Source organism: Equus asinus, chromosome 13 (genome assembly GCF_041296235.1).
Source record: "Equus asinus isolate D_3611 breed Donkey chromosome 13, EquAss-T2T_v2, whole genome shotgun sequence".
NCBI classification, from domain to species: Eukaryota; Metazoa; Chordata; class Mammalia; order Perissodactyla; family Equidae; genus Equus; species Equus asinus.
In genome coordinates, this window is record NC_091802.1 from 59,269,631 (window position 1) to 59,288,221 (window position 18,591).

Consider the following 18,591-nt stretch of genomic DNA (forward strand, 5'->3'; position numbering starts at 1 on the left):
GTTCTGCCCGCAACCTAGAGAAGTGCAGTGGGTAGGTGAGGAAAGCCACGACCTCCCCCCAGGAGGCTAAGGAGGGCCATACCCCGCTCCCTCCCAAGTCCACCTCTCTCCCCCCACTTGGAGTTCCTCCAGTTTGGGAAGGGCCTGTGGGGGGAGAATCACCCCGGGCCGCAGGGGGAGTGAGTGGGGAGTGGGGTGGGTGAGGAAAGAGGAGCGAAAGGTCATCTCTTCCCGGGGCGCCTCTTCCCTCTGCTCGAGGCGGGGAGGGAGGAAGGAGTAAAACCGAGACACGTCTCTATTTACAAAGTATATATTTAAACACGTAAAAAGCGGTATTGGATACAGACATTCACAACCGCAGAAGATAGGTACCGAAGCTTCACTCTCGAGCTGAGGCAGAGATGGATTGGAGATTTGTACAAATCTTAGAATTAAATAAAGCCAACACGCGCACATCCCGAGCGGTTGCACACTCCCAGCCACGCGGTCCGGCCCCTGCCCACCCACCCCCCAGGTCAGCGTCGCAAGAGCGAGCGAAGGAGACACACGCACGGCCACGGACAGACGGCAGGACGGGGGGAGTGGGGGGGGGGCGGGGGTGAGGGCAGAACCAGGCTGGCCGGAGGAAGGTCGGAGGGAAGGGGCAAAGTCAGCCCCGGGGAAGGGAGATGGGAGCGAAGGAAGGGAAGGAGGAAGGGAAGACGGGAGCCAGGTAAAGACACGTGTCCCCGAGGCACCGTCCACTCGGTAACAGACACGTCCCTTCAATGAAGTTTCATCTGAAAATAGCGTCGACATTTAAATAGATACACTCGGTCAACGGCGCTTCTTTATACAAAGTCTAAAATACCAGCTTTACAAATGTGAGCAGATAAAAATCCCCATTCCAGGGGCTTCTCTTTATAGGCGCAATTTGATACTCAAAAACAAAAAAAAAAATCATGTAGTACACCGTTTTCCTCTTTTTTACCCCCTCTCTTTAAAGGCAAGAAAGTCTAGAGGAGAGCGAGAGGCTGAGAAGCGGGAGGTGGGGATGGAGGAGTGCGGAGGAGGACCGGGCTGCGGTTCCCTCCTGTGCCCCCCATCGGGAAGCTCCCAGCCCGGATCGCCCCGAGTCTGTGCTTCCTCCCGCGCGCAGGGCCCCCACGCCCCTCCCCGGACAAGCAGTGGGAAGTTACAGCTCCGCTGGCCCTGTCAGGGCGGGGGCGGGCGGGGAGGCCCCAGAATCAGTCCTCAAAGGGAAGGGGCGGTGGGGAGGAGGGGGGACAGATTTGTGCTTTTGAGTCAAAAGAGGGGCGCGCGTTCTGCGTCCTTGGATCGCAGCGTGGTCAGGAGTCGTCCGGGGCGGGGGCGTCCCGGGACCCGCCGCCGCGCACGGCCTCCCCCGCCGGGGCCGCCTCTTCTCCAACTCCCGCTCCTCCCTCCCTCCCCCTCTGGCGGAGTTTGAATGTCGAGTTCAAATAGAGAACACTCCGCGAATCGAAAAGGCCTATAAATTATAGCTTTTGCTTTTAAGAAGGGGGGAAAAAAGGAAAAAAGCAAAAGTTCTGATGCGTATTCTCGGATGAAAGCCTCGCCCCGCCGCTCGTTCCCCCCCTCGCCCCGCCGGAGCCGCCGGGATGCGAGTCCCGCCTGGCCCCGAGCCCCAGGCCAGACCCTCCGCCGCACTCCCAGCCGCGCCCGCCGCCGCGCCTCCCTCCGTGGGTCCCGCAGGGTGGGCCTGTCTGGCGGTGCGTCGTCCGCGAGTTGGCGGCCCGCCCTCCCCGAGGGAGGGAGGCCAGTCCAACTCCTCCTGGGAGGTGGGGGCCTCCGTCTCTTCTCTTGGCGAAGCTAGAGGACGCGAAAAGGAAAAGTCCACCCCAAACACTTTTCTTGTAAAGCAACTGTCTGGAACTCTGGGCACTGACATGCAATCCGCCCAGTTTATCCTGGCATTTCGGGAATGTAAACCGATTCGCTGGGTTTCTTTTCTTTCTGTGGAGTAAGGAAAGGACTCGCGGGAACTCGGAGACTTCATCCACATGACACACACACGATCGGATCTGCGTCCACGGCACACGCCCCTCCCGTAAAGTGCATTTCCTGGTGTGGCCCTGGGGGGGGATATGCGGCTCCCCGCCCACCCCCAACTCTTTACCTTCAACATCACACACAAAAAAGTTATTCAAGTTAATACTTTTTTTTCCCTAACAGACTTCTTAATCTTAAAAAAAAAAAAATAGGAAAAAAGAAAAACAGACTGACTCCACCCCCTTTTTTTCTGATTGGGGAGCCAACCTTTTGTTGGCCTGGCCCGCCAATGGGAAGAGAGAAAAAATCTGGTTCCTGCCTTGGTTCCAGGGGTCTGCCATGGGGCTGTGGGAAAAGGGAGGAGGGGTGAGGCGGGCGGCTGAGGCCCTCCAGACACCCTCAGAGGCCCAGGACCAGGTCCCCAACTCCCCTAATGCCCTGGGTGGCTGCCGGGCCCCTCCTGCCCGGACTCAGACTGTCTGCCCCAACTAAACCACACTGAATCTCTCTCCTTGTTTAAATAAAACAACTTCAAGAGTTGAAATATATATATTTAGATATTTTTTCTTAAATAACATATTTACATCTAATAGAAAATATAACTCTAGAGATAATCTTTCCAACCAAAGCTGAGGGGGAGGAAGGAGGAATGCAAGGGGCAGGGGTGTCTGAAGGCAGGGACAGGACCAGCCAGAAGGCCGCCTCCCACCCAGAAATAAAAAGCATGATGCCAAGTTTCCGCTCTCACTCTCTCTCCTGCTCTCTTGTCCTGGGATCACCCACCCAGCAATTCATCTTTTCTCTTTAAAAAAGCCTTGGTCCGTGTTACTTTCCTTAATGGTGACGGTTAAAAAGTTTGAGGTCACGTCAGTGACCACCACCTTCTCCAGGTTGGTCAGAGAAGGACTCCAGGACTCTTCCTCTGGGTCCCCCAGGATTCTGGCCACTGGGATCCTGGCGATGAGGGAGGGCCTTCCCCCCTGGGCCCCCATGTCCCGATACAAGCCCCCCACGGAGCCAGGGGTGCCTGAGCCATGCCGCACCCGGGGGCCACCAGGGTCCAAGGCACTCTGGCCCTTGGCCTCCAGGAAGGCGGCCCTGTGCTTTATGACCCTGGCCGGAAAGGTGTCCACAGCCAGCTTGCCTGTGGCCTCAGCCGGGCTGGGGCTGGCCACACCACACTGGGCCAGGTCCGAGTCCTGCCTCCTGGCCAGCTGGATCACACTGTGGCCAGCTGGGAACTTTCCTGCCCCGGAAGGGGTGTCGTCCAGCTTCCTGCCCTTGAGGTAATCGCTGAGGCCATCACTGGCTTCTCCCAAGGGCCTCTGTGAGGGGTCCAGGAGCTCCTTCCGTGGCTTGGGGCCTCGCTTCTTGGAGCTGTCGCCTGGTGAGCTGGGCTTGTCGTCAGCACGCCCCACGCCCCGGTCTCGCTCCCGCTCCCTCTCTCGTTCCCTCTCCCTCTCACGCTCCCGGTCTCGGTCTCGGTCACGGTCACGGTCCCGGTCCCGGTCCCGAGGGGGCTCCACTCTGCAGGTGCTGCTGGTGCTGCTGCTGCTCCCCGGCGGGGACAGACCCATGTTCCGAAGGCCCTCACGGGCCCGAGAAGTAGAGGCCAGGTCCTGGGGCGATCGGCCAGGATAGGGGATCCGGATGCCCCGGGCGGAGTCACTTCGGAACTCATAAGTTTTGGCCTTTGCCTTGGCCTGGGCCTGCAAGAGAGAAGGCAGCATCAAGGGCAGAGCAGGGCCCTGCCTACCCAACCCAGGCCCCCTCTTCCAGCCGGGTCTCCCTGCTTCACCCTCTGATGCCTGGGAATTTCTACAGGCGTGGGGGTTGGGCTTAGGGGGGTTCCTGTGGAGGCAGAAGCGGTGGAGGATTTGTGTGGAGGCAGCCATTTGCAGCAAGCACACTTCTTGTATATGATTACATATCTTTTTTCTTTTTGGGATGGCTGGGGGGCAGGTAAAGGCATTCTAGTGTGACTAAGCCCCTCCCCCCAAAACACCCCTTGGCGCTGCCACTGACCTGGTGACAGCCCATCTGGGGACTCCCTCCTAGATTACAGATAGGCAACGTGTGCAGACACCCCACTGGTTCACAAGCCCTCAGGGTCCCCTTCCCACAAACTGACACACAACATTGCTGCCCACCCGCTGGACACTGCCATCCTACCTTAAGGAGGAAGGTTTTGGGTTTAGGGCCTCGCTTTTTGGGGCCATAGAGCTCCATCTCTCGTTCCCTGGAGAAAGAAGGGAGGAAGAAAGGGGTGTTGAGTAAAGAAACCAAGTGGGATTCCAGTCCAGGCTGGATGGAAGCCGCCCTCTGTGTTCCTAAGGGAGAAGCTGAGGCTTCCAAGGGCCTGTACCTTTCCTCAAAGGCTGCAAGCAGGCGAGCATCCAGGATGTTTTCTTCAGGTTCCCATGTGCTGTACCTAGAGGGAATCAGGAAGAAGTGGGCGTCAGTCCCGGGAGCAGGGAAAAAGCGGCGGGTGTGTGTGCACGTCTGTAACTTTTCTTGTTGCATTGTATTGTATTTCAATGTAAAGGAAAAAAGAGGAAGAAAGAAGCCTCCCAAATAACAGTCTGGGGTTGAGAATTGCATATAACCTACTTACTTCTGCGACCAGCCCTTCCATTTCACGAGGTATTCCATGCGTCCCTGCGGATGCAAAGGGGAAAATGTGTGTGTGCACGGGGAGAAATGCATGACGAGGACACAAGAAATACATGCAAAAAATGCATGCACCAAATGAACGCGTGAAATCCCATCGCGAAAGGCACGCGCCCGCTGCATCACCCTCTGCACGAAACGCTGCACAAAGTGCATGCACCGGCATTCATTCCCCCACCCCGCCCCCCACCCATGCAATCTGTGCATCGCTGCAAGTCTAAGGAAAGCGCTTGGGCTCAGAGCCGCCGCCGCCACGGCCGCGGCCGCTGCTGGGACCTGGGGGAAGGGAAGCTGGGCTGCAGCAGGGGGAGGGAACCTGGGCCGGGAGGGGAGGGCTCGGCCGGCCTCGGCCCAAGGCCCGGGGGCACCTACTTTCCGTATGCGCCTCTTCAGGAGGGCTTCGGCCGCGAACACCCGCTCCCCCACCGCTGAAAGCTCCATGTTGACTCGCCGCTTCCCCCCTTGGCCGCTTCCAGGAGCAGAAAAGCAGCAGCCAGAGCACGACAGACCATAATACTCTCCCGCTGACGTCAGTTCTCCTCCCCCTCCCGCGCGCTCGCTCGCTCCCCGCCCCCCTCCCGCGCTCGGCTCCCTCCTCCCCTCCCGCCCCTCGCTTCCTCCCGCCCCACGTGTTGCTAACGACGTTGCTAAAGCCGAGCGGCCGGGGCCTGCTCCCCCGCGCGCCGATTGGGCGAGCTCCGGGCCACGCCCCTCTCCCTTTCTCCCCCGCGTTGCTACGTGACCCGCGTTCCAATCGCCAGGGGGCGGAGTCCGAGGCGACTCCGGAGACGGAGCGCGAGGGGGTGTGGGGGGGGGGGAGGGAGGCCACCGCCGGAAGTGACGTAGCGGGGAGGGCGGGCACGGCCGCTGTCAGTCTGTAGGGCTGGCGAGGGGGGTAGTCTACCCTCTGTCCTCGCCGGGGCCCCCTCCCCCGCCGCCAAGTTGTCCCTCCGGTGCTCAGCGTCCCCCACAGCTCTCGCTGGGACCCCCGCGGCTGTGTCAGCCAGGCCCCGCCCCCTCGGCAGACCCCGGCCCGCCCCACCCCCATCGCCCGGACTCGCGCCCGCCCCTCTGCCGCCGCCGCCGCCGCCCGCGCCGCACAATGCACAATGCACAGGTGCTGGGGCGCCGCGGCCGCGCCCGAACCCCGAGAGCCGGCGACGCGCCCCTCGTCCGCTCCCCTTCCCAGACCCCTCCCCCCGAGCCTCACGCCCGACCCGCAGTCTCCATAGCAACGGCCTCCCCCGCCGCCGCCAGCCCCATCCCGCTAACAAATCAATGTGCCTGTGTCTCTGTCTCCTGTCGCGCAGCCCTGCCCTCGGCCACCCTCCGGGCCCTGCGAGCCGGGCTGTTCTCGAGCGCTCAGAAGCCGAAAGCAGACCTAGTAGAGGCCCACTGCTCCCGCCCGGGCCTTCCCGCGCCCCTGGGACCCCGCGGGGGACATCGCGCGCCTTCTTCCTGACCCCCGACCCGTCCCCGACGCCCGCAGCCACCTGCCCCTGCCGCCATCCGGCGCTGCTCGTCCCCGCCAGATCCCAGCCCCAGCTTCGCCTGCCCAGCCGAGCTGCCCCCTGCCCCGGGCCTGGGTGTGTTGGGGGAGGGTGTGAACAACCACCAAGGCAGAGCCTGGAGCTTGCTGGGGTTGGGGCGCTGGGCTGGGGGCGCGTCCCGCTCCCCCTCGACCTGGGCGACCTGCAGGGCCTGGGCCGCGCACTTCCTGTCCACGGCTCTTCCCGCCGTGCGCCGAAGACACTTGGAGAGAAAACGCGGAGCGGGAAGCGGTGGGGGCCTCTCGGCGTCCAGCGCGAGTTCAGGGAGAGGGGCTCACGAGCGAAGATGGCCAGGTCTAGGAAAGGGGGTGAGGGCCGGGCCGCGGACGCCTCGGGTGCACGCACACACACGCTCTTGCTCAGCTCGCGGTGACCCGTGGCTGGGACGGCGTTGGGGACAGCAGCCCAAGTCCGGGCCCAGCTCTCCCCGACTCTTTTCTCTTACCGCCCAAGCTGCAAGTCACAGCACCAACTCTTTGAAACCCACGATTTAGTTAAAATATCGATGATAAATTTGACTGGAAGCGGTTTCCCTTGGCAAGGGATGGGGTGGGAGAAAGAGAGAAAAGAGAGAGAACGAGAGAAAGAGAGAGAAGAGGCGAGCCAAGGAGTCTGGCTCGAAAGGGCAGGAAGCCCAGAGCGGAAAACTGGCCTCCTGTCCAAAGTTAGGTGCGCGGCGGGCGGCGGGCGCGGCGCGGTCCTGGACGCGCGGGACAGGCACGGTTCTGGGCCCACCCTGCCTCACACTCCCCCCACCCTGCCCCTGGAAACGCGAGGTTCCAGTCTTTGGCCTTGCTCCCAAACTTTCCAAGGTGGGCGCTGGGTCAGCAGCCTCATCTCTCTGGTCGTTCTGTCTTAACGAACAGCGAGTCGACGACGCCCCGATCGCCCCGCGACCCGCGCGGGCCGCCCGCGAGAGGCCGCCGACGGCCGCGTCCTTAATCATAAAAAGTCATTCCCGGTAACAAATAGTTTCGTTGGCCGGTGCCAGCGATACAGCTGTTTCTGTTTAAGCTTAAATACTTTCCAACAGTTTGGGCAGTAAAAATAAAGTCGGCCTCAGCCGCCTATAAGTGTCTGGTTTCCCCGCCCGGAGAAAAAGCCCACCCTCCGCCCTGGGCCCAGGTCGCTCTGCACGCCCCGCCCGCCCCCTTTTGGAATCCGCTGCCCGCCGTGGGCGACGGCTGCCCGGCTGCCCCAGCGCCGCACTGGCCGCCCGAGCTCCTCGGCGGGCTCCGGGGACACCTTGGAGGCCGGAGGGACGGGGCCTGCGCGGAGCGGGCCAGAGGACCAGACCCGCTTCGCCTCCCGCCCTCCCCCACCCCTCGCAGGCTCGCCTGCGCCCGCAAAGAGCGGCGGTTTCCCTTCAGATAGGGTTTCTGAAGCCCCGTCCCTGGGAGTTGTGTTTGCGTTGGGTGCCTTCACAGACTCGGAGTTTGCAGGAGGCGTGCAGAGGTCGATGGTTTCAGTTTCACGCTGAAAAAGTTAGCTTTCCTCCTCCCTCTCCGTGTTTCTCTTCCTTCCTTCTTTTTTCTCTTCCTTCCTTCCTTCCTTCTTCCCTCCCTTCCTTCCTTCCTTCTTTCCTTCTTCCCTCCCTCCACTCTTCCTCCCCCCTCCCCTCTCTTCCTCTTTCTCTCTTTTCCTTCTTTGCCTAAATGCCTGTGAAGCTTGAAGTGGGGAAATGAAAACCCTGGGGCTGCCATGCACGAGCCCCTGCACTGGAGGGGTATTTAGTGATTGTTTTCCCCCCCGCTTCCCCACCGCATTTTTCCTCCAGTCTTGAAGTCTGGTGGTGAAAACGCTTGTTCTGAACAAAATTATCGCTTGTGAGGTGTCTTGAGATTGCAAACGTCGGGGATTCCGGCAGAGCCCATAGCAAAAGTGGAACTCGATGCAGAAGAAAATGGAGAGGTAGAGAATAATCTAAGAACAATCAGACCAAGACCCGTTCTTGTCGGCAACACAGAAACAGTCCCGCTGAGGAAAGCAACTCCCAAGGAGAGGAGGGGAGGGGTGGTTGGGTGTCTCACCCCTTCCTGGCGTACCTGCCGCCAGCCGCTCGGGAGAGGGGAGGGTTGCAGAGAGTGGGAACGCAAGTCACTGGGCGACCCGACTCCCCAGCAGTTTGGAGACTAAGTGAGAGGTGGCACTCAGAGAAATGGGCTGGTGATCTAATGAGACCCAGAGCGGGGGCGGGGGGGGGGGCCTCCCTCGTGGGCGCTGAAGGATGCCTGCATGTGCCAGGAGAGGGCGCTAGCGTGGGGGCGGTGGAGGCGTCATTCCTGGCCGAGTCCAGACCGGTCCTTTCAAAGTGATCAGCCGGTGACACTGTCTTAGAAACCAAGGAAACGAGGAACCCCACTCCCCACCTTTCTTCTTGAACCTCCCTTCCTCTCCATCACTCAATTCTCCACACCTCCCTTTTTTCCTGCCCACAATCTCTTTTCTCCTTCAAAGTTAGATAATTGCTTTTCCCACGTACACCTCTGGAAGTAAACAAAACAAAGTTTCAAAGAACAAGAACCCTCTGCTCTTAATCCCACCTCTCGGCGGTCCTCCGCTGCGGCTGGCAGGTTCGCGTGCGCCGCCTCTGCAGTAAATAAGGTAACTGCTTCCTATTACTTTAGCCCCATATGGCTGCAATTTGAGTGTCTTTGGAGACAGTGCGTGTGTTGGGGCGGAGGGGGGGTGAGGGGGGGAGTGAAAGTGGAAATCAAATGCTCTCAGATCGTGTTTTTATGAAGGAAATTGTTGGGGATTCTCTTAGCAACCTTCTCTCCACCCGAGTCGCCAGGATGAGCTGACCTGTTTCTTTGTTTACAGAAATGCAGGCGCCCACCCCCTGGGGACACCTGCTTCCCGAACCCCTGGGGGGTCTCCTGCCTGACTCTGTACCACTTTGAGTGACCTGAGCACATGGCCCCAAATTTCCTTGCCGACAAAGGACCTCCAACCTGCTCCTGATGCCTGGGAGCCAGCCCGAGCACTTGGCCCCAGTCTCTGGAAGGTGCCTGACCATGTGCTCCACATGCCAGCCTCATTCCAGCCCGGAGGGCGCCTGGGGTGCAGGGACTCTCTTGGGCCTCCCTGTGCCCACTGCCGACGGACTCATCCCCAGGGGAGGGAGGCCAGAGGTTGGCTCAGTCCGAGAGGAGGGAAAGTGGAGGGGCGGCTAGGCAAGGCGCTGGGCTTCTGGGTCGCCAGCCAGACCAGCAAGCCCCAGCACGTCCTCTACCTTCAGGGTGAGGCCAGCCTCGGCTCATTCATTGGGAGCGTTTCAACTCCGCGGCTTGGCGGGCGTCGGACCTGCCTGGTCTTGGCTGTGGACGCAGGCGGATTTGGAACCCAAGCGTTTGCCTCCGGCGCGCCGCTGGGCCGTCTGTGAAGTGAGCGCGGGTGGCTCCAAGGCGTAGCCATGTGGGCTGTGGCCGTGTGTGCCACGACCGCCCGTGGCCCCAGCCCAGAGGGCAGCCTCCAGCTCTGCCTCCCAGGCAACCAGGCCAAGGCCCGGCACCTTCGGGTTGCTGATTGCCAGCCCCTGGGGGAAGCCGCAGGGGTGACGGGACACCCTGCAAAGAGATCAGAAGATGGCTTGGGCAGGCCAGCCAGTGATGGGAGGTGAGGGGCCAGGTTTCTGGCCTGGGCTCCAGACTCTGGTTGTTCCACGGAGCAAGAAGTTCCCACTTCTCCTGCCCCCTTTCTCTTCCCGAGTGCTTTCAGACCGTCCTTGTTAGAGAGACACTAGAACATTCTGCAGAGGAAAAGAAGGGACTGACCATGTTGCAATAATTTCCCACAAGCCTGCTCACACTCTAGAAGCCACAAAACCCTTGACTTCAGCCCCCTGAAATCACAGGGACTAAAATCAGCCCCCTCACTTCCCCTCCACAGGAAGGACGGCAGCCCCTCAGGATCAAGCAGCAGCTGTTGAGCAGTTGTCGTCTGGCACCTGCATTATCCCATTTAAGGTCCACAACAACCAGGTCAGGTCAATTCCATCATCCTCACTTTATAGATGAGGAGCCTTGAGGCACAGTGAAGCCAAGTCACTTGCTCAGGGGCACACAGCAGGGGTGCTGCCTGCGAAGCCCTAAGCTCCAGTCTCTCTAACCCTCTAGAGCAGGGGTTTTGGACCCGCTAGACACTCAGTTCCTCCAGGGCTGAAGGAAAGAAGTCAAGGTAGGAAGGGCCGATGGAGCCTCCTGGATCTGGCCACAGAGGAAGCCAGGGGTCTCAGTACCAGAATCAGCAATGTGGTCCTGCTAGGCAGGGATTCTGCTCTGAGCCTTAGCAAAAAAAGAGGAGATGACCCCCAGAGGTAGAGAAGAGTGCCAGGAGCCTGATCGCCACAGCTGGAGGCTGCATGTCTCTGTTTTTCCCTCATCATAGAGCACAGTGGCCACAGTTGTGGGCTCTAGGGCCAGCCTGCCTGGGTTAAAATCTTCTTAGGAGCTGTGTGCCCTTGTGGAAGTTACTTAACCACTCTGTGCTTCAGCTCCCATAAGTATAAAAAAAAGAAATGTTAACATGCTTACCCCACAGGGTGGATGGGAGGGTTCAGTGAGATGTCATGTAAGCACTATCAGACTATCAGGACAGGCAAACACGCTGGATAAATGTTCATTATTACTGTTATAGTTGTCGCTATTATTGGTGTTCTGGGACCAGGTCAGCCTAATGGGATCCAGCGGGTCTGGTTTGGCTGACTTTCCCCAGGGAAGCCAGTGTCAGCCCGAGCTGTGCCTGCTTCCCATGAGGGGCATCCCGCCAAGAGGGAGCCGGTGCTCACTGACCCTCCCTGGGAAATCCACTGTGTGCTCCTCCGACACAGTCTAGACTCGCCCCTTGGGGCGTCTGTCCCTGGACGTGTCCCACCAGGTGGGCTCGCCGCCAAACGCACCGGCTGCGCGTCGCAGTGCGGAGGCCCGGCGCCCGGCGGCCGGAGTGCAGCGGCGCGACAGGAGCACGCGCACAGCGCCGGCGCCGGCACGCATGCGCGCACGCGCACCGCGGGGTGGACCCCCTCTCCCCCCAGTCCTCTCCGGGAAGGCCGCCTTGTGTTGCTTGCTAAATCAGGAGTTGGCCGGCGGGGTGGAGGGGGAGCTGGCTCTGAGGTGGGCTGGAGAACCGAGTGGCTGCACTCCTGTGCCCATCCTGGGGGGTGGAAGGGGTCCGGGTGCGGGTGGGTCGGGGCGTTCTCTTCCGTTCCAGTCGCGTCTGGAGAAGGGGCTCCAAATGAATGGCCTAGGCACAGCCAGGCGAGACTTCGAGAGGCGAGGAGGGCGGCGGGGTATGGGGGCAGAGCGACCTGAGATGAGTGGGTGGCTTAGTGGGTCGAGATGAGGACGTTAGCAGAAGCCCCCGGGCCTGGGATGCTCGCGGGGCGCGCGGACTCCGCTGCTGCGTCGGCGCTGGCCCCGACGGCTCGACCCATGGGCAGCCTGTCATTCAAGATGCCCCAAGTGGAGAGTTTGACCCTGGATTCTCTCTGCACCGAGAGCGCCTTGGCTTCGCGGTTACGCCGCAAGGTCCGTGTACGCCCCCTCCTCTGTGACCCAACCCTTGGGAAGGAAGCTCGGAGCACGCACCCTCCCATGGGAAGACGCTAGGCAAGGCTGGGCGGTGGATGGTGGCACCGGAGCCTACGCTCAGCGAGGTCGCTTGGCTCCCTGGGCCCCCTAGAACCCGAGCTCCGCTAGGGTTGGCACTTGGACCGCCAGCCATGCTGGTCGCCGCATTGGCCTCTCCATGCCCTTAGACACCCCGCAAGCTCTCCCGGGCCCCAGAGATGCTGCAGGGACGCCTTGGACTCCGTCTGGCGCTCCACGTACTTTCTCACTTCCTACCCCGCCCCCAAGCGGAAGGAATTGAAGTGACTTTTTGCTGGGACGCCGGGCACCTCAAGTTCGTTCCAAACTGGAGGTTCCTCAGCCAGCGCGGTTTCCTCGCGAGGCTGTTAACGCTGAGAAGAGCCAAAGCGCAGTCTCTCCTCTTAGAGGTCAGAAAAACCGAGGTGCGGGAGCCTACCGAGTCACTCGAGGAGGCACAAGTCGGGGGAGGCGAGTCTAGGGCCCACCGAAGCACCTCGCGGGGCAGAGGCGCCCGTTCGCTTTCCGCGGAGGTGGGCAAAGCGGGGGCCGCGGTGGGCGAGCGGCAAACCGTAGCGGCAGACGTTTGCGATTCGACGGAGAAGACGCGACAGTGCCCGGGAGGGTCCAGCCTTCTCGCCTCTGATGGACCTCGGTGGAACCTCGGCTCTGATCAGTGCCTTTCCTTGCACCCCCCGGGACGGCGCTTCCGCGGTGCGCCCCCAGCCTTCGCCCCAGGATGGGGCGCTGCCGGGGGCCGGACGAGGCCGGGCGGGCGTCGAGGCTGCGCGACCAGAGCGCCCCGACTCCGCGCACGCCCAGAAGCCGTGCTGCCAGCTCCAGGGCTGCAGGAAAGCGCGCGGCCAGCGGCGGCTCCGTTCCCGCGCAAGCGCCTCACTGCCCCGGCGAGACCCCGGTCTCTCCGGCCACCCGCGGCCGCGGGGTGTCTCGGCCCCCAAGGGGAGGGCGCAGACGGCCATTTGGGCCGGGACACCCTCGCTCGAGTGCCGGGACGCCTTTTCTCGCAGCAGATGAAAGCCTCAGATCGGCTTCCCCGCCCTTCTCTAGAAAATCAAATTCAGGGGACGTGGTACCGTATTTACCCGCACAACTTCCTCCCTTGACATTTTGCACTCTGGAAGTTGGGGCAAAAGTAATTATGCAAACATCTGGGGCTGTCCTGCGCGGCTACCCGGGCACCGTTCTGATTCATCTTGAAAGCCGCATTCCCTCATTTGCATAATAATAGCTTATCTAGAATAACATAGCAATCAGAGGCAAAATTAATTTTTTCTTCAGCTAGTCCTTGAGATCCTGAAAACAGAGGCTGAACGGCTAGAACAACTGATTTTGCCGACAGTGTGGGATTCTCGACCAGGACCAGGGAGAGATGAAGTTTAAAGTGGTGGAAATGCGATGTTCACGCCCAGTTTCTGTATTTTTCTAGTTTCAGCCTCAGAGTTTAGCTACTTTTTGGCCAAACGGGTGGAGGGCTGAGCCGTGGCAAGAGTCCCCGCAGACACTATCTTCCACCCCATCCATCGTGGGAGGTTCGGCGGCCCCAGAAACGGGGACAGCATGGGCTGTGGCTGGGGGTATTGGAGGCCGACTTCGAAGGCGGCGCGGGGCGGGCAGAGGGTAGACCGGCCGGCCGAAGTGGATTAAGGAGGTGTCTGGCCCACCAGCGCTCTGGGCCTCTGGGACTCATTTCCCCACCCTTTGGACTGATCGAGAGGAAGCACTTCCTTGCTCCGGGATGGTCGCCGCGCCGACCGGGGCAGCAGACGTCTTTGGATTCAAAGCAGAGAAAAGGGTGTGTGGGTGGTGGTGAGGGCATTATGTGGAGGAAACATCTTTTATACATTAAAAAATCTTTTTGATCTTTTTAATATGGAGAGGAGTGGGCGGGAGACATCCACAAATAAATCTAGTAAATGAATTTGGACCAGAATTGTAATCGAGGGACCACTCTCAGGGCAATTCTGGGCTCCAGAGGATTTTTGCAGCAGAACTCGGTCCCCTCCAAGGCCGCTGTCTCCCCTCCCCCTGTAAATGGTGCAGAGAGTGAGCACCGGTGCAAAAGGGCGGGAGGTCCGCGCACGACCCCAAATCCCGCTGTGGACAAGAACTCCCCGTCTCTTCTGAAAAGATGCAAGTTTTACGTTTAATTAAGGAGTGATGGCAGCTCAGCCTTGCTACCAAGAAGCCACCATCGCAGTCACTTCTTTTAAAACAATTCTTAAGTTCCTTTTAAAATCAGAGCTGTAGGAGGAAGCCAGATACGGAGTTGCTGCGGGTGGAGCAACTTGCAGAGTGAGATGGACAGGCAGGAGGGGAAAATGGGCGGCGGATGAGCCCCACTGTGGAAGGACCGCTGTTTCCGCAGGAGGGGAGGAGGGTGCCAAGAGACTGTGGGGCGCGGGAGGGGGTGTCTCTGGAGATTCGGGGTTGCTGGGTTGGGACAGGGAGGCCTGCCTCCATCTCCTTCCTCTTTCCTCTGCGTTCATTCACTCTGCCTTTCGGACGCAGTCTCCACTCTGACTTCATCACACCTCGCTGGGTGGCGCAGCCCGACTCCAGAGATATTATCTTTCTAGCGCTGTCCTGTGAATCACAGCTTCTTGCCTGGGGGGCGCAGCGCCCTTGGGTAGGGGCGCCCTTGAAATACCCAAGTAAAGAGTCCAGCCGCCCCCAAGTCTTTTCCTAGCCAGGAAACGCAGAGGGAATTGGGATTCCCGGCCTCCCAGTCACAGCTCCAGGTTTCAGCCTCAGTCTCTCTCTCCCTTTGGGAGAGTAGGGAGGATGCGGAATGCAGAGCAGAGGAAGGCGCCAGCTAGAACCTCCTCGAAGGGCATTGCCAGGTCTCCTGCTTCGGAAACCTTCCGTCTGCAGGAGCTCTCCAGCCGACCTCGTTCTCGAGCCAGCTCCGGATCTTCTAGCAGCTCCCGGGGCCCTGGGTCCCGGAACTGCGCTCCCCAGTCCCCCCACCCCCAAGCTGAGGGGAGAGGTCGGACCTGTCGGGCCCTCGAGCAGCCACTCCTCCTGAGGGGGGCGCCATTCAGCTTGCAAGGGCCCCAGCAATGGCTTCGTTTGCCCCAGAGCCGGCGCCAACTGGGGCCCAGGCGACCCAGAACAAAGAGCAGCCCACGCCGAAAGAGCGCTGCCCGCCCGGCTGGAAGGGCGCCCGCGGGCTGGGGGCAGGGGCGCCAGGCTTCGGCCTCCCGGTCGCCGTCGCAGGGCCCAGTGCGGGGCGGCGGGGTGGTGAGTTTTCCTTCTGGGAGCCGGAAAGTTCTAAGAGCAAATCCCTGAGTCCCATGAGGCGAAAAGTTGCCGCCTCACTTTCCACCAGTCGGGTCCGCGCGCGCTCGCGTCCAGTTGAAATGGAGAAGGTGAGCGCGGCGGGCGCGGGGGTCCCTGGGGTCCAGCTGGGCTTTAAAGGCGCCGGGACCGCTCAGAAGCGGGTGGGGGCGTCGCCTGTCTCGGCTGAGGGATGAGCCGGCAGCGACCTCGGGGATGTGAGTCTGACGATGAGGGTGTGCCGCAGCAAGTGTCGGGGAAGAGAGGGCAGAAGGGCACAGAATGGAGGAGAGAGGGTTTGGGGGGGACGACTTGGAGCCTCAGACAGAGCCTTTCTCCCGCCCCCGACTGGGTACTCAGAGCCTGACCCCCGCCCCTCCAGCTGCCCTCTCGAGCTGCCCACACCCTATTCCGAGTTCAGCAGAATCGGAATGCCTTCAGTTCTTGAACTGCAAGATAAGGCTCCTTTTCGGAAAATCAGTATTCCCACCCGAAGGCTGAGCAGCTCCTTTCCCATTTTGTTGCTATGACGGCACCTGTAATGGCCCCACATGGGGAGTACCTTGGATCCCAGCAAAGCAGGACTCTATACTACGCACACACACTAACTACTGCTGTTTTCCTGAGCTGCGGAAAAGCGTCCCAGGCTCAGTTTCTAAGAGTAAGGTAGTGCTTCTTCCAGTCTCTGTGGGTTCAGGCACTCCCCGTCCCTGGAGGCAAAGATCCTGGGGCGGTCTACACTGGAGCTCCCACGGATGCTCAGGGAAGCCGGCACCGGTAGACCGCTGGGTCTTGGGTCACAGCAGGGGATGGGGCAGGGCTGAGGGTGGAGCCAGGCAGGAGCCGGAGAGTGCTGACTGGAGGAATTCAGGCAAGAATGGGGAGAGGGCTGGAGCTGACACCACCAGCCAACTTGCCAGGGGAGCCTGCTGGGCTGTGCTTGGGCAGACCTGTTTCTACACTGGCTCAACTGGACACCAGGTTTTATGGTTGTGTGGATCCCAGAGCCAGGTGCCCAGCCTGGCACAAGGGAGTGTGCCAGAGTGGTGGTAATGGACCGATGTAGCTACCATCCACTGGGCAAGAGCTGCTTCATGCCAAGCTCTGTCCTGGATGCTTCCAGACTCCAGTTCTGTTCCTTATCACAGCCCTTAGAGGGAGGCTTTATTACCCACGTTTAAAGAGGAGGAAACAGGCTCAGAGGAGTTAAGTAACTTCCCGGCGACCAAGTTAAGCCATAGGACAAGGCTGGACCTAGGTCTGTCACCAGGAGTTGGGGGACCCAAGAGGAGGTGCCAGGTGTGGAACCTTGCTGGTGTGGAACCAGGCTCAGCAGTGAGCCAGACACGGCTCTGCTCCCTGTCAGAGTCATGGGGTTTGGCATGAGACAGCCACCCGTGGTGGGGGTGGGGAGGTCACTGGCTCTTGGACTTTCCAGACTAGGAGCCCAGCAGCCTGGGGCCAGAACCCGACTGAGTTTTCCTGCCTCTGGCCCCCTCTTCCCCACCTGCCCTGGCAGAGCTACTGGCTGCCATCAATGGCGGGCAGTTCCAAGCACTGGAACACCCAGGCAGGGAGCCACCACTGGTCTCCATGAGCCAGCTCCAGGGTTCCTGGAGCATCAAGCCACACTGACATGAAAGCCTGTGGCCAGGCTGCCCCCGAGAGATGCACCTGCATTAATCCAAAGAGCAGTGGATTGAGAAGGAAAAAATTCAAGTCCAGACCTCAGCTTGCTCTGCCCCTGGCTAGCTGAGTTCCCTTGGAGAAGTCACTTTCTTTCTCCTAACCTCAGTTTCTCCCTGTAACATGATCATCTGGTGTAGGCAGCCTTGGAGAAGCCTGTCTAGGCTCTACATTCCAGACAATGAGGGTTGTTCGGGCAGGTTTATTGGGATTTCAAAACCTTTAGAAAATACTTGTTAACCATTGATGGTTGACCCCTGGAGCATCGCCTCAGCCAGCACACAAAGCCCTGGAGTTTGCGACTGCCCAGAGAGCACAGGAACTCCTGGTGAGGGCAGTGAATTCCTGCCCCAGCTGTGCCAGCTGCCCAGTGATGCCAGGCACAGAGCTACCAAACACCTAGCTAGGGACCCAGGAAGGTAAGAAGAAGAGGCCCAGAGGAAGTGCTGGGTGATCAGACCACCACTCCAGTCCCAGCCTCAGCTGGGGCTAACACAGGGTGTTATCTTGCCTTCAGCTCCCGCACCAGCGCCAAGCTGCTGGAGGCATAGCCGCAGCTCTGACTAATTCCAGGTACATTCTATAGGTGGCATCATGCTACTGAAAATGGTCTCCTCAGAGGGGAGAGGCTCTCTCCACAGCCTCTCCAGGCACTGGGGAGGCCAAGGCAAGGTCGCCACAGCCCCAGTCCAAACTACCCCCGGAGAGGGGCCCCTGGGGCACTGGTGGAGTGTGTGCTAGGGGACGCTTCTCTCACTCTCCGATGGCCACTGGTCCAGGCATAGGCTTCTCTGGGACCATCGGCCTGCTGGCGTCCGGGGGGTCTCTGCGAGTCTCTCCTCTGGTTGCAAAGGGTGGGAGGAAAAGGCCTCAGCCCCGTACATGGTGGGGAGCCCTAGCTGGGCTATGCGGGGGTCTCAGACAACATCAATCCGAAACATGAAGGTGTGACACCCGCCGGCCCAAGAACTGTGGCAGCACACCAGCCTGAGGCTCCTCGTCTGTCCCCAGACATCCCGGTCAGGGGCCACTCCTGCGTCCAGACCCCTGCCACGCAGAAGGCCAAAACCCCTCTCCTGGTGGGTGAGAGGACGGGCCAAAAGTGGGGAGGGAGAAGGCAAGTGAAGCAGCCCGTTGGAGATAGGACCTCTGGGGTCACTGGCACAGACAGGAGCCGAGCTGGCCCAGCAAGGCTGGCGGGATGTCCTGGGGCTCCACCCTGCGCCACCCTGCGCCACCCTCCCCTCTCAGAGAGACCCGTTGCGTCCCTCTTCCCCCTCGCAGCGGCCTGATGCCGTCTACGTGGGCCCAACCCGGTAGCTGGGCCGCGGAGCCGCCGGGCCTGTCAGTGCGGGGGCATGCGGCCTGCCGCCAGAGAGCAGGGCCGGTCCAGAGACGGCAGAGGTGTGACAGCGACGCCTCTCACCTCTCCCGCTCGTCCCCCAACTGACTCCAGGTTGTCCCCGCCAGCCCGGGCACCCAGCCCCTGGGGCCTGCGCTGCCACCCCTCCTGGCCTCCTCGCCGGCCGGCCACACGCAGCTCCCGTTCGGCGAGCCCCGGCCTGGGACCTCGGCCAGCCTTGGCGCCGAGAAGGTCGGAGAAATGGGGGGCCGGATCTCAGATGACGGCACAATGGGCCAGGCCTTGGGAGACAGCTGGAGGGGACCCCAACGCCCAAATCAGTCCCGGTCCCTGCCCTTCCCCCACCTCCACCCCACCCCCACCCCCAGGCATTAGGCTCGGTTTCTCGGGATCCTGGGCGTTTGCTCAGACCCCGCACAGACTCGCT

General features: G+C 60.8%; 1 protein-coding gene across 1 annotated transcript; it reads right to left on the reverse strand.

Moving 5' to 3' along the window:
• Positions 1-2,540: 2,540 nt before the first annotated feature.
• Positions 2,541-5,233, reverse strand: CBX8 (chromobox 8). The gene is made up of 5 exons (XM_014863640.3): positions 5,053-5,233; positions 4,625-4,668; positions 4,376-4,441; positions 4,183-4,249; positions 2,541-3,719 (listed from the first exon to the last, which is right to left on the reverse strand). Exons 1-5 carry the CDS (start codon positions 5,119-5,121, stop codon positions 2,802-2,804), a joined length of 1,164 nt encoding a protein of 387 aa, XP_014719126.3. The 5' UTR covers positions 5,122-5,233; the 3' UTR covers positions 2,541-2,801.
• Positions 5,234-18,591: the final 13,358 nt, after the last annotated feature.